Source organism: Triturus cristatus, chromosome 7, assembly GCF_964204655.1.
Source record: "Triturus cristatus chromosome 7, aTriCri1.1, whole genome shotgun sequence".
In the NCBI taxonomy this organism is placed as follows: domain Eukaryota; kingdom Metazoa; phylum Chordata; class Amphibia; order Caudata; family Salamandridae; genus Triturus; species Triturus cristatus.
Window position 1 is genome coordinate 600,489,434 of NC_140590.1, and position 16,039 is coordinate 600,505,472.

At 41.8% G+C, this 16,039-nt stretch overlaps 1 protein-coding gene across 4 annotated transcripts in view; it reads right to left on the reverse strand.

Annotated features, from left to right (window-relative positions):
* Positions 1–7,629: 7,629 nt before the first annotated feature.
* MMD (monocyte to macrophage differentiation associated) overlaps positions 7,630–16,039 on the reverse strand; it is a 157,841-nt gene continuing 149,431 nt past the window's right edge. For all 4 annotated transcript variants that reach the window (XM_085617166.1, XM_085617165.1, XM_085617167.1 and 1 more), the window contains exon 8: positions 7,630–9,569. In XM_085617166.1, the coding sequence (XP_085473292.1) occupies positions 9,366–9,569 (204 nt within the window). In that variant the 3' untranslated portion in view covers positions 7,630–9,365. The remainder of the gene's footprint in view (positions 9,570–16,039) is intronic.

Here is a 16,039-nt window from a genome sequence, read left to right on the forward strand (position 1 = left end):
TCAGGCGTTTTCCTCTTGTTGAACCACTAACATCGAGGGGCTTTGAATCGGACCCACTGAAAGTGGGTCAATCTACTCGACAACAATGATTGACTTACTTCTGTATCTTTAGCTGCGAATTCTAATATTGTTTTCCCATTAGCTCAACCCCATAATAACATAGTCTTACCCCGCACTATCTGTGAGAATAATGGCGATGGAAATAGTGATTCTTTACCAAGCGAAATGTTTGATCATGTTGATGATATCTTAACGCTCTCCACGTCAAATCTTAAAATAATCTCATGGAATATTGTGGGTCCATGTAATATATTGTTGTTGCCAGACTGGAATAATTATATCGAATTACACGATATATGCATTTTTCAGGAGACCTGGAGTCTCGTGCCATTATATAAATCCGGATTTACTTGTTTTTTCTTACCAGCAACTTCTATTGGCCATGGCCGTCCTTCAGGGGACCTTATTGTTTGGGTTAGTATTAGTCGTAATTGTAGGGTAAAACATCTTGAGAGTATATCTTTGGATTTGATGCGGCTAACATTGACAGGGACTAGAGGGGATCCTGTCATCAAGCTTTTTAATGTTTATGTCAGAGGTACGAAGGGTGGTCAGAAGTCGCCACTTGTTACAGCTTTGGGTGACGAACTTACCTCCTGTCCGCCTGACTCTTTAATTTTGCTGGCGGGGGATATGAATTGCACCTTCGAACCTTTGGCATCAGAAGATCTGCTAGAGACAGAGGTTGAGGATGCCAGGTGGGGCATTCCATCCCTCACTTTACCGTCAATTAAGAAGTGGACACAGCAGGCCATCCAAATGAACGCTTTAACACTTGAATTTGGCCTAAGAGCTAACGGCAGAATGCCCTCTGATATCCCTGGTGCTAACACCTTCAACAGAGTATCATGACCATCTCGAATCGATTATATTATAATTGATTGTAGATTATGGAGATGCTTGGTGGATTTGGTTATAGCTCCTACCACCGAAAGTGATCTTAATTCTTTATGTTAGTCTATGAAGAATCCTTGGTCTTCTGATTTCTCTCATTTTGGTTCTGATCACATCAGGTCTTCAAAAGAGGTAGTTCCTTCTAACTGCAGGAGGTATTTGAAATGGCCGAAAATGGTCTGTGATGCTCAAAAACTGAATGCTAAAAAAAATGTCCAGCTGGCTAAAACCACGGAATTGCATACAGTATGTAGCGTCGTGGGTGGACCCCCTAACATCGGGAATATCTACCTAGAGGGTTCTTTTTTTGTGGCATCACCAACTTCTAGTAACTCCAATAAGTCCCTTAAAGTCTCATGCTTATGGTATAACTCGCCGTGTTGGCAAAAAAAACGTATCCTGATAGCTGCTGTTAAAAAAACGCGATTGTCACTTGGTACAGAGCGTTAGGAAGGACTATAAAAAGACAGTATTAAGAGCTGAGCGTGCCTGGGAAGAATCCTTTTGGTTAGATCTAAAGGCTGCCAGTCTGGCCAAAGATGGGAATGCCTTTTGGAAACTGTTCTGGAAGACCAAGGGCCAGGACCCCGATATAATTCCCAATCATATTACGAACCAGGAGTGGTTCGATCATTTAAAAAAACTTTATTCTATGGATGTCGCTCATAGCTCAGGAGACTTCTCTGGTTCTTGTATGTCATCCTCTCTTATAGAGGCATTTGATTCTTTTGTGGAACCTGAAGTCTTGGATGCTATTAATAAAATAGCTCTAGCCATGGCTTACGGACCAGATGGCCTTCCTGGTGATCTGTTCCGAGCTGTTCCTAAAGAGTGGGCCAGGTATTTCACCATCTTGCTTAACGCCCTTCTTAAAGGATCCCCCGTCCCAGCATCTTGGAAGGGGGCGGAGGTGATCCCAATATTTAAGAAGGGACTTAGGGGAGACCCTGCCAACTATCGACCCATCAGCCTTATTGATGTTGGTCAGAAGATAGTTGGCCGGGTCTTGTTAGAGAGAATCTTGACATGGGTCAGCGATAATAACATTGTCTGACTACCAAGCGGGCTTTAGAGCAAATACGGGTACTACTGACCAGGTCTTTAGGCTCCTTCTTTTATATTGGAAGGTGGTCTTGATTGGCAAGGGCAGTCTTTATCTGGCATTCATAGATTTAAAGACCGCCTTTGACCTAGTTCCCCGCGATCGCCTGTGGCAGGCCTTGAACGAAATGGGTGTTCCGCTGCCCATCCTAGACCTTTTGATCCGTCTCCATGTGGGCAATTATGCACGGGTGAGGTGGGGTTCTCAGGAACAGAAAACGGATAAAAATCCCCGTTAATAGGGGAGTCCGCCAGGGCTGTGTTATGGCTCCCACCCTATTCTATTTGTATGTGAATGGGGTGGTATGTTTCCTGCAGGAAACTCCAGCTGATGCCCTGACCCTGGCGGGTGACAAAGTTCCTGCCCTACTCTTTGCCGACGACACCCTGTTAATTTTTAAAACACCGGCAGGGCTGCAAAAACTTTTGGATAGGTTTAAGTTGTTCTGTAGATTGAGAGGCTTGACCATTAACACTTCGAAGACTAAACTTCTCTCGTTTAATCCCTGTAGATCCCTTAAAATAACTCCTACTCTGGATGGTGTTCCGCTAGAGCTTAACACTTTTGATTATTTAGGAATTAGAATTTCAGATAGACTAAGTTGGAGACCTCACATTGATAAAATGCTTTTGAATCATAAGCGAGTCACAGGAGCAATTGGGAAGGAACATCGCTCTTCGCAGAGCAGGCCCATTGCTCCTGCCCTTGTGATTTATGCTGCTAAAGCCGTTAGTTCGGCACTTTATGGTGCCGAACTCTGGGGCTTCGACAATGTCGATGAAATCTCAAGATCTGAAAACAAATTCCTCAGGGACTTGGTCTCGCTCCCCAGGGGTACTCCTCTTAAGCCCCAGATGAGCGATATGGGCAGGCGCTCATTTAGGGATCTTGCTAGACTACATCCCTTGCTCTTTTGGGCCCGCTTGTGTCATACCCCTGAGCTATCTAAATATGTTGATGGCCTAAAAGAAGTGTTGAGCTTGACGGGTTCATATAGGATTGGTTGGTTGTCCAATGTTAAAAAAGCTTTCTGCTCAATGGGTCTAAGAGAAGTTTGGGAGTTTGAAAAACATTTGAGTAAGGCCGATCTTAAGAAGGCCTATTGGACCTGGATTGACAACCTGGAGTATAGTACTCCCAATATAGGTAGTCTGACTGGGGATTTTTATTTACATAAACAGGTGGTTAGGCTGGAGCACTATTTTGATTTTATTCAGAAACCTAGAGATAGGACACTCTACACCCAGTTTAGGTTTGGCACACTCCCTACTCGCGAGTTTTCCAGCAAATGGAACCCCCCCCCCATCAAACTATTGCAAACTGCCCATGTTGCAATGGGGAGGTTGAGACTATAGCGCACCTTTTTTAGCGCACCTTTTGTTCGTGTGCCCTGCCTACAAAAACCCTCGTGTAAGATGGCTCAGTCCCGTCTGTAGGCAGTTGGGCACTGCGAACTATCGTGTTGCACTTAGAATTTTACAGTCAGATACCAGTCCACTGCTGGTATGTGATGTGGCCAAATTTCTTGGCTGGTCCTGGATTATTAGATTTAGGTCTCTCCGTTTTCTGATACGAGTTTTTTTTCTTTTTAAAACTTAATTATTTATGGCTGTTTTTTCGATTGTCCTTTTGGGGGGTAGAAATGTTTGGTGTAGCAATGTATCCCTCATTTTATGCTTGCTCCCTTTGTAACCATACTCCTTTTATCTTTTTTTTCTTTTAATTTCAGTTATTTTATTTTTTTATAACAAATTTGTATGCTTTTATGAAATGTTTTTTATGGAAATAAAGCTTTGATGATGATGAGGACTTCAATCGCAGCTCTAAACTGCACACCGACTATAGTGGACTCTGCCAAATCTCTCAGAATAATCCTAGACAGCAACCTGAATATGCGAGACCACATCAACTCAATGGCTAAAACCGCCAGGTTTCACCTGAGCTATCTGAGAAAACTAACACCTTTCCTTGACACCTCCGACCAAAAAATGGCAGTCCAGGCATTAGTTATCTCCAGAATCCAATATGGATGCTCTACCCTTTTTGGCCTACCCAAGATCTCCAAAGCCCCCCTAAAAACATGCCTCAACACTGCCGCCAGACTCTTAACAGGCTCAAAAAAATTAGACATCTGAAGGCACTGAACGGTCTTCCTCTTGAAGCCATAATCCAACTTAAACTGGCTTGTATCACTCACAAGGTGCTACGCACTAAATCTCCGACCTATCTCGCCCAGAAACTCATGGTGTACGGAGGAGCCGGAAACTTTGGGTCTGCCAGAGACCTTGTGCTCCAGCCACCCCGCTTTCTAAAGAAAGAAAACGTACAATGGTGCATTCTCTGGGGCCGTACCAAGAATCTAGAACTCGCTGCCACTCATCAGAAGAATTCCTTCTCTGTCAATTTTTAAAAAGGAAGCCAAAACCTTCCTCTTGGGCAAGTTTCTCCCATAACTCATGCATTGTACACACCGTTCAGCGAACTTGCTTTATTTTGCTGCTGCTACACCTTGGACTGACCAGATGCTATCCACCTTGCACTTACCCTGTACTCCCACATATGCAATTGTTGGATTGCTCTACATTTTGATCTGAAAATTGTAAACACCCTGTTAACTCCCAAGTGTTTCACTTCCTTTCAGCCCTACTTATGTTCGCGGGTCACGTTCGCGATCTATAAAACACTAAATAAACGAAATAGTCCCAAATAGGTCTCCCATAAGTCAAAACAGGCAAACATTTGCGTTTTTTTTTTATATATCTGCAGCATTGCAGGAATAGGCTTAGAGCAGATACTCTTAACAAATTGAAAGAAGGGCCCAGTTGCTTGTGGCAATATTTTGGGCCTCTTTGCGTGAGATGGCTGGTGGAATAGGATTGAGAAAGTGCGGGTACGCTTTCACTTGTTACTTTGTTTCCTTTAATCTGTAGCTTTTCATTCCCACATTTCTCTCTTGGTCCAGCGGGCTTTGGGTACCCGCTTTCGCTCCAAACAAGGTAGAGGAATAAACTCTCTGCAACAGAACAAGGAGACTAACAAGGTTTATGGTTGTAAAAGGCACATCTTGGGGAAAATCCAACACAAAAATAGAGTACTGCAAAGATAAAAAGATTACACTATAGGGTATTATACCTTATATACCTGTTGAAACAGAACCTGTTTGGAATACATTTCACTACTAACACTTTATGAACTTTTTTGAAGACTCAATGATTATTGGATAAGTAATTCCAACCCTGATAAAGTCCTGTTGGACCAAACACATTAGCTGGGCTGTTGTACGCTTGTAAAATGACTTCAACAAAGTGGATTTGAATACAGATGAACAAGACTCCTTGATGAATTGAATATGATAGATTAATGTATCTCATTGTACCCACAATGGATTAATACATGTTGAAATATTATGCTGCTTTTCACGTTTTACTTATGACCCCAAAGACCACTGTCAAAGCATGGGTACTGTCCCAGTCTTGAAGAAGTCAAAATCTATCAGTCCTGAATTTGGAGGCCAAATAGTGGGCTCACCCCAAATTAGGTCCAGTGCAGGAAGTAGGTTAAAAAGGAAAATGCCCCAAGCACTGCTGAGCACTTCCCCATGCAGTTAGACTCGGTTTTGGTAAAATAACCTAACAGGTTAAAAACAAAGTACCTGGAAAGTAGCCCAGCCCAGCCTCGTCCGGGTGTAGACAGGCCAGCTCTTGGCTCAGTCTATGCCTGGGCACGTCCCGTGCGGAGGATATCAAGGGTGCCTTTTGTGAACGTTGCCCCCCCCACCCCACCCTCACCGCCTGGCAGCAGAGACTCCTGGGAGATAGAGTTTGAGATCCTCGATGGAGCAGGGTTTATTTGCATCCCGCGCTGCGGTTATCAAGGGCACCTTTTTTACATGTTGGTCTCCCTGCCTCCTGGCAGCACAGTGTCCTGGGAGATGGAGTTTCAGGCCACCAATAGAGCAGTGTCTGTTTGCTTCACGTGTGATCAAAAGGAATATGACTTGTACCAGGTCTCCAACCTTTTCTTCAGGCTGAGATCCTTTAGATTAATGAAAATCAACCTGAGCTACCAACAAACATAACTGTTACAATAGATACTACATAAGACATGGTCATCAGATTATTTTTCTTACGTTTGCATATGTTTATTCCAACTCATGCTGTCCCACACTTGAGATACTGTGCTCTTGGTAACAGTACCAACGCCCACTACAGCAGGTGCCCTTGTAGCATGGCGATTTGTTATGTTGCAGACTTAATGCTGTTAGTCTCATTGTATGTGTTTGAGGATTGAACCTTGCCATTGGTTAGGCTGGCTTCTACTTCAAGGGTCTACAACTCAGTGGTGCACAAGGCAGCACTGTTGAGCTCCACATCGTTTGAATGATACACTAGGGTAGACTCCAAGTTGAAGAGGTACTTTTGGCAGCTGGGGAGCTACTGGTAGCTTCCGATCTACCTGTTGGAGACCTCTGACTTATACCATATGCAGTATGCCATAATCTATAATTGTATTGGTCATTTAACTGGGATACAATTTTTAAGATCATGGGTACCTCGTTTCCCCATTAGCACATGTGGGTATACTGCAAAACACTGTAGAACTGGAGGGGCTAGATAGGCACAGATATTAATGAATAGCAAAGTCCTTAGTAGTGGCTTAAGTGTGCGTCCTGAGGCACAGAGGCAAACTACCAAGATGAATGTTTGACTGAATCATTCATTATGGATAAGCATTTGGGAATGCCTTATTTATAGAATCAATGGCCAAATGGAAACTTTGACAAGATATCGGGTTCTTTTTTACACTCCTCACTGACTGAAGGAGCAGGAGGAATCCTTTTTCCTGGAACCAACTTTTCTATATCGGAATTCATAGGATATTTTCTTTTGAAATTTTCTTGCATTTTCCATTTAATGCTTCTGCAACATGATCATAGCGGAAACCGATATGCAAATGTTCTATCCTCATCTCACTGGTGTTGTTATAGGCAGTTAGCCTGCATAGGTGTCGGGTTTTTGCTTCCAAACATGGAGCAATGTTATGATATTTACACCCCTCAGCTGCTTTCGCTACACTCCACCTTCTCTCCCCTGGTCTGAGTGAGGCTACTATTGTCACGAGTGTCTGGAGATGTGCGAGAATAGCAACGTACAGTGCATATGCTCAATTGTGTGGCATACTTTCTAGCCGATATGTATGTGCATATCTGAATAGGCTCACTACACAAATCTCAAAGAGCTGTTGCAAAAAACATCCATTCGATAGAACGAGATTGTGATACTCTGCTTACAGATTTCGTGAGGCATTCATGCTGGCGTAGCCTCACCCGCTCAAAGAAAAATCTGTGTAAACTTCACTATCAATGAACGTATCAAGAGAACATCACACTAACTTAAAGCATCACCTGTGACTAGGCGTTGCTATAGCGAGAGGTAACAGAAGCAAAACAACAAGAGCTAAATATGGCATTCAAAACCATGGGGCTCTGCAGGCGCTCTAGTTCAACATGTGCTGTAAACATGTCCTTGCATGTGTTTAATACGACGTTTAATAGAAGACCCACAAAGAAGAGACAATGTCAAGATTTTTAATGATGGTTTCAAAAATCGAAAAAATGCTTTACTTTGAAACTTACTGTAACAGCATAGACATTGTAAACGTTTGCACAACATTTATATTTTATTTCAATGTTGCTTTTAACGCTTCAGAAAACAGGTTGGCAATCAGGCCACAGTAAGAATTAAATAACATGGCACTACAATTAATACAAAGTCTGCAGCAGCAATTACAGATTTAGTGGTCGAACAGTTTTAGCTTGAAACATCTGTACTCGTAAATTAACACCACAAAACAGAACTCAATACATGGTACGAGCTAGATGTTTCGTTCCCTAGCACGATACCGCTGTTTTTCGTGAATACAATCTGCTTGAATGTAGACGGTGTTGCTTTTATCAGCTAATACTGTATTGCCGATTAACTTCCACTGATTATTTTCACTTGCTCTCACTCAGAAAAATGTGTACAAACATATCACACACTAAACAAAACTGAAAAGTGGTGCACTTTGCTCGCTGCACTTAAAAATGCACACTAGTCCCTCTGGCCTGCACAGCTGTGTAGCCACAGGAAACAATGGGAAACATGAAAACAATTCAAGAGATTATTCTCAAAAGCCAACAACAAAAAAACAACTAAATATGAAAGTAAATTCATCTTAATGTAAGATGTTTATAAAATGATAGTTGAAAAGGGGGACAGAACTGAAAAAAACATATGCTCTTTAACACAGTTTGTTAGGCTACCAACAACCGTTTTATCAACATTGATTGAAATAGGCGACAATTTCTTCTGAACAAAATGCCCACTGGTCGATTCACCAGTGTCCCTAACTGGACACTGGGCGACTGTAAATTTGGCAATACACGTTACTGACCCGTTTATGCATTTTAACAATTAATAGGAATCATTAATACTGCTAACAAGTATACTTTCCCATCAACCTTCGAAGCTCAAAAGAAAACAAATCGATTTCAACGTGCTAACTATTCAAATACTTAGGTTTCCATAAATGGTAAAATATTTAAGGTAAATACAAAGTGTACTTCATCAAGCTGCCTGTCGATGCCGTGATTTGGCAGAAAAAACTACATCTTTCATTTTTTTTTAAGTTGGCAATTACCGGTCTCATGTCTGGAATGTACTGGTACTCTGCGGAACCTCAAGCTCCATATATTACATCAGTTTAGGGTACAAAAATGGAAGTGCCTGTAAAATTAGATCACATTCCAGTCTTTTTTATCTTTTCATTTTGTAAAACGGCTTAAGAAAGAGGAAGAAGCGAATAAAAAAAAAAAAAACTTTTGTTAGGTATCGACATTACAACGGAGAGGTACATTACCTGAACTGTTGACAGTAGTTAGTACAAATCCATAATTTAAATTGTGTAAAAGGAATCTATAAATAGAAAAGGTTTGCTTTGTAAACATCGGGTAGCCAGTTGGAAACTAAGCTTTTGTAATTAACCCTGTGTGCTGGCTCCTGGTTCACGTCAGGGAAACTGTAGTAATGACAGAAACAGATCACGGTTACCAGCAGCAAAGGGTTAATTTGGAATGGTACTTCTGGATAGGGTTTTGGTTGTTCACTTGCTGTGCTGAGTTGAACTCATGATATCATGTTAAAATAGCGTCAGCTCACAGTAAAGGTGTTCTGATATCTATTGAACACTAATCAGTGCTCATTTCCATCACAGCCATCTTCATTTCCACAGCTTCTTAATCCCAAAATACGCTTGGTGGCAAATGTTATCATATGTGCCGTATCAGGTCTGCAGAGGAGCATTTATAAAGGTATTTCCAAATGGCATAGTAATGCACAGCAGCAGCCGTTGCCACAAAAAGATGCCAAATAGCATGTGCAAAGGGTATGACGCCATCACTCTTGAAGAACACCACTCCCAAACAATAGATCAATCCTCCCCAGGCGAGTTCTTGGAGTCCATCCGTGTTATTCTGTATGAATAATGGATACAATAGAAACTTTAGTAAATTAAGAGAACACTCATTTTTCCAAGATGCAATCAATGTACTATTCAAATGTATCCAGGGTACAAAAGGGAGGAGGTAAAGCAATACCATGTTTCAGGGCGTGAGAAATCAACAAATTGCTACCAGTTCTACAGGCTGAATAAGTGACTAAGTTACTAAAGCTATATAGGCTTCAATCGACCTAATTTTCTCAAAGTAGGAGTAAAATATATTTTAGGGAAAACATTTTTTAAGGTGTCAAAATATAAGCATTAAACTGGTGGTGGTGGCGGATCACTGGACTCATGCATCCAGTGCAGGGATCTTTTTTTATCACATACCCACAGGTTAATATCTCAGCAGGCCAGTCAGTCTTTCATCCTTCAACATGGATAAAACAAGCACCATTTTAAATATCAACCATAAACACTGGTTATATAGTATAAGCACAAAGATCTAGAATGCCTCTCTTCTGGTTTTAATGTTTAGCTTGTACCCAACATGTGAAGCAGTAGTGTTTGGGTCCTAGTAATATGTACTATCCAAGCCTGAATCACAAGGGACATGAGGATGCACTACATTTTCTCACACGGATGCCATCATTACAGAAAATGCTCAAGTGTGGTAATTCGCTGATATACAAGAACTCTGATGAGATGCTTTATCTTGTGCCTTCTTGTCAGGCCTTTTGATCACGCTCCCTCATTTCGTCTGTCTACACAAAATGCTTTAAGACTGTGGACCTAATGTACAAACGTATTATTTTGAGATTACAGATTCTGCGATTTGCAAAATTGTGTTTGTCACCACAAAATAGGTTCTTACTGTGTATACTAATTCATATAGGGTAGGAATAATTCATTCTGGTCCTGATGAAATGCTGATTGACCCTCCTGGTAACACAGGCAGAAAACATGTTGACCCCACCTTATTCCTCACATTTGCAGCTATCAGGGTACATTGTGACCTGAGCATAGCACCATTATATTTATTGAGTCAAGGGACCACCACTCAATAAAATAGTTCCTCGGTTCCCAAAGACTATTTTACTCTCACCCTTGCCACCACCCTACTTGTTAAAACAAACACTTACATGCACTCATCTCAGACAAAGAGCACCCAGCCCCTTCAGGCATTGCAGCGCTGGCTTGATGAGGAGCGCCCAATAATGAAGCATGACACCCTACCAGGTGTGTGAGGGCATTAAGATCTGACCACTCGGATCCCCTGTGATCCCTTCTGTTGGTCCTGTGATTCCACCAGATTTAGGGTCTAACTTTACCCTGGAGAGGACCTACTCCAATTTAATTATTTAGGAGCAAAAATACTTTACACATTGCCTCCAAGTTAAGCCGGACTGCTCTGTGCCAAGCTACCAGGAGGGTTCAGCACAGGTTAATTTGAGTTTTCTTGTTGTGGTTGCTGCTTGACCAGGGCACACACCCCAGTCAACAAAAAACCCAATTGCTTACAAGAGGTGACCACAGACATGGTGCTCTGCTGACCCTATCAGACCATCATTCCTTTAATGGTTTCCAATCAGACTGAGTCACAATTTGCAACCTATCTCATGAATAGTATTGGAGTAGGTACGATTCTGAGCCACTATAAATCCTTTTTTTCCCCAGAACTGATCGACACATAAAGCAGTCTGTTGATTAAAAGAAAAAACAAAACAAAAAAATTATTCTGATCTCAAAAATCCTGGTTGTAATTTGCAACCAGAAAGTACGTAAATGAGGCCTTAAGTTATGGCATGAAGAACTATACAAATACTCAGCACAAAAGACATTTTTGAGTCATGAACTGTTTATTTCTGTGTACAGAGGAACATGAAAGTAGCAATCTAAGGTACAGTAATATAACACTTTCTTATTGGCCTGTTTATTTAAAAATGTAAGCGTACATTCTATCGAATGCAACAGATTTCAGGTGGTACATTAATGGAGGCAAAAATCTACCGCTTTAAAGAGAACGTGACATGGAGAGTCTAGGTAGGTGCAGTTGCAAGTGCTATGTAACTGAAAGATGCTGAATTCAAAACTGAAACTTGAAAGAGGAATCATCAACCCTATAAAAATATTTTTCGGGGATATGATGGTAAACATTTTGATATAAACGATTGATGGCGATTGCGGGACTGTATCCTGTTTGGTAACTAGCCATGCTAACAGCGTGCAATTACTAAACAGCAAATTATTGGAGCGACATGGCACTCCACTTTACAATAGGTTTAGCATGAAATAGCACCTGACCACAGTGTTATGGAGATATGAACAGTTCTTCAGAATTCAAATATGAGCTGGAAGATGACAAAGAGAACCAAGAAATAAATTGGATGTTAAACGTAGCGAGGTAAGAAACCGGCCATGTCTAGTAAATGCATAAACAGATCTCAAAGATTGCATTTTCTGAAATTGGCATTTGTTAAAAGGTATGAAGTGGCCACTTTACCTCTTGTGGAATGGGCTTTATATCTTCCCAAAAGGGATTGGTTACTGTTCTCAAAAGATATATTAATGCACAAGACTATCCATTTAGAAATGAAATGTATGGATGTGGTTCAATCCACAGTAATAAGAACATAGTTGACAAAAGGGTTCTCTAAAGTGATGCTTTCCCTCCAATAGACAGCTTTACTTGCAGCAGTAAATGTTCATGTTTTAAAACTAGATGTGTGTGGTGACTGTATGGGGACCCGATAAGATGTGTGCCTTATTAACCTCCGGTTGCTTGTCTCATGAAATAGGCTCCCACCTGACATTTTTTAACTACTAGACCATAAAATATGGAATAGCTACAAAGTGTGATCCCTAAAAGAAGAAAGATTAATAACCTGGAAGATTTTGGGACTTAACTTGGATGCAACTCCCCACAGGCAAATTCATGATGGTCACCGCCAAAAGAAACAGCCAGGATGACTGCAGACACCCGAACAAGTATTGAGTCCAACACAGTCCTTCTGATCACCTCAACACAGAGGGATGGACCACAAACAAGCAGAAAGAAGAGCGATAAGGTCAACACCAACATGAGACTATTAGCTGGGCAGATTGAAGACGACGGTGGCCTATGATGCTGCCACCAAAGTGAACTGTCTGAGGGGAGACGTTTGCTTTAAAAAGCAGCGGCTAGTGAGACAAAAGTTTGAAATTAAAAACAATTTGATGAGGGATAATATTAATTAAGCCCCAACAGCAAATGGCCCCTTAAACTGATGCAAATGCAAATTTGGGTGAAAAATAAATCAGAAAATGATATTAAAACACACAAACCAAATACAAAATTACGGTTTGGATTTAAAGTGAACAGATACCCTGCACTACAGAGCCCTATAAACATTATAGCTACTGCAAAAGTGAAAAGTGCAAAAACACAATCCATTGGAGACATGCTACATTCATGCATTACACATAAACCCTCAGGCAAGCTGAGAATGATCCCACCCTACTCAACGACGGTGCTCACACCGAGGACTCAGAGTGCAGGCTCAAGCAATTAAAGGCACTATCCAACAGCTCTCATATGAGTTTTAAAGAAGAGATGACCACTAAAAGACAATATTTCGGGAAAGCCATAACAGACTTGGATCGGTCATCGCAGAATACAGAATCAAGAAGTCTGAAACAAGAATAGATCACATTGAAAATTATTTGTTGGTACATGCCTCAAAACAGGATGAACAGGCCGCGAGACTTGATGCCCAACAGAGGAACTTTTCCGACAAACTATAATGCCAAGAAAACCAAACCCATAGGAATAATATTAGAATCTGCGGTATAGGAGGTTGACATTCCCTACACAGAAAGAAGCCTCAGTGCAATCCACTTCGAACACATTCTTCAACTATGAAAAAGTGTCTCTCCCTTCAGTATAGGAAAGAGGCACTGCTATAGGGAAGTCACAACTTCTTCAACACAAGAAGGTCCAAAGTAGATGGGGTATCCCATTCAAAGTAACTTTTATTTTCCATGGTTAACAGTTAGTCGTCAAAACAACAAAGGAATCAAAAGAGATACTGGGGCACCACATCACTTAAGAACGGCCTTTTTTAGGGCTTGAAGGTTAACACAGTCTGCAACCAGACTGCAATCAGAAAACTTCACCCTCCCAGGGGGAGTTCCTTAGTGAACGGCCTTGTCCCTGACTATGTTTAACATATGTCGCCCCACTAGCAAAGCTAATAAAAAGCCACGGTCTAAAGCTAGTGTCGTACGCAGATGACACTCAGCTAGCACTGATAGCCTGGATGAACTCGAAGTTCCTGCAACTGAACACAGAAAAAACCGAGGTTGTGGAGGTCGGGCAGAAACCATCAGTATGGAGCCAACTATGGTGGCCCCCTACAGCCGGTGCATGCCCACTACCAGTGCTTAAGGCAAGGAATCTAGGCTTCTTGATTGACAAAGACCTAACACTAGCTCCACAAGTAAACCAAGTGACTTCAGCATGTTTCTTTACGCTGAAAGTCCTGCATAAGATTCTTCCTTTCATTCCCCTCTCCATGAGGAAAATGGTGGTGGGAGCTTTAGTCCTGTAGAGAGTAGACTACTGCAACGCTCTATATATAGGAGCTGGCGCAAGACAACTCTCCAAACCCTAGACACTCTAAAATGTGGCAGCTCGAGTTCTATTTGTCCTACCCAAACACCATCCCATCTCTGCCAGCGTTAAGCAACTCCACTGGCTTCCCGTTCGACGGCGGGTGGACTTTAAAGTCCTCTGCCTAGTGCATAAAGCTCTATATGGTGGTGGTGCTGACGATCTGCAATCGTTATTTCCCCTCTGAGACACTTCTCTGCCTAAGATCCACAAACATGGGACTGGTAAACACCCCCAAGATAAGAAGAGTAAGGTGGGGAGGAAAGGGTTTTTCCCTCCAAGCAGCAAAATTGTGGAACTCGCTCCCAGTAGAGCTACAACTACAGCCCAGTAGATCGCCCTTTAGGAAAAGCATAAGAACCTGGCTCTTTTCCAAACCCTAAATCCATCAGCTGCTTCTGGTATGCACACACCTCAGCGCCAAGACGCCTCGGCAATATTGCGCTCTATAAATACTCAGTCAGTCAGTAATAGTTTGTGTAGGTGTGTAGTGAAGGCCATGTAACCGCTTTGCAGATGTATACAAGCACTAGTTTTACAAGTAAAAACAATGTGTCTCCTTTTTTGCGAGTAAAGTGTGCCCTAAGCATAGTTAGAAGAGTACGTTTAGCTTTAGCTTAACATAACTTGTAAATCGGGTTAGCCAAGTAGGGTTTGTCAATGATGAAAAGTTGTTTTATGAGCTCTTTATATATAGAATATAAAGTGACTGAGGTTGTGGAAAGAAAATTGCAAAAGTCTGTTCTTTGATTGAAATGGAACAGAGTGGTGACCATTGGCAGTAAATACAGGGTTTTTCCTCCAGATAACCTGATTCTTATGGACTTGAATGAAAGGATATCTCACTTTTAAGGCTTGGCTTGCAATTCACTAACTCTACATAAGTAAGTAGTTGCAATCAGGAAGCCCACTTTCAATGACAGAAACTGCAATCGACAAGAGCTTTAAGAGCTGAAAGGGCGGTCCCCTGAGTTGTGTAACAACATTATGGCTCCATGAAGGGGCTGGTGGTGAACTAGAGGGAGAACCTATTTAAGAACCTCCACGAATGCTTTAACAAATGGGATATTACATACAGACATTGGTTGTCTATTCTGCATACAAGCTGTCATATCTTCTAAATTAAGCGTAATAGAAAGGGATGCCAAGCCTGATTTCTATAAGTGTAACACATAGCAAATAATGTCGAACTGAGGTCTGAAGATGTTTGTGCCTGCTACGACAGTATTTTACAAATCTTTTCCATTGTGCAGTATAACAAGCGGAGCATACATTCTATAGGAAGCTGAAGATATCCCCAAACTCCAAGACTACAGGTTCCAAGTCGAAAGGTTCATTGTCCTGAGATTCAGTTGCCTCAAGTATCCCTGATGGCAAGTTAGAAGGGCTACTCTCTGGGATGGACAGAGGAGTCGAGCAGCACTGAATGACTAGGTTTCCTCACCGATGTTGGAGCAATTAGAATTAATCTCCCATTCATGTGTTGGTTCATGCAGAATGCATAGGAGGTGCATAAATTCTTTATCCACCACCATTAGATGCTCCGTTGTGAGCAAAATCTAGTGATGAATCCCCCGTTTGTGCCAATGCTGGAAGTTGGGGTGGGTGAATGCCTTCTTGCTTTTCAATGTAGTACTTGCAGTCATATTGTCTGTTGAATAAGGACTGCTTTCTTGCGAATTGGAGTATAAAATGCTGTGCTGGCCAACTGCACTACTGTCAGCTCTAAGAAACTGATGTGCATTTTCTATTGTTGGTGCATCCAGGTATCCTGAATGATCTTATTGTCCAAATGTTTTTCCCAACCCATGAGGGAGGCACCTGTGATAATGGACACCCATAGCGGAGGGTCG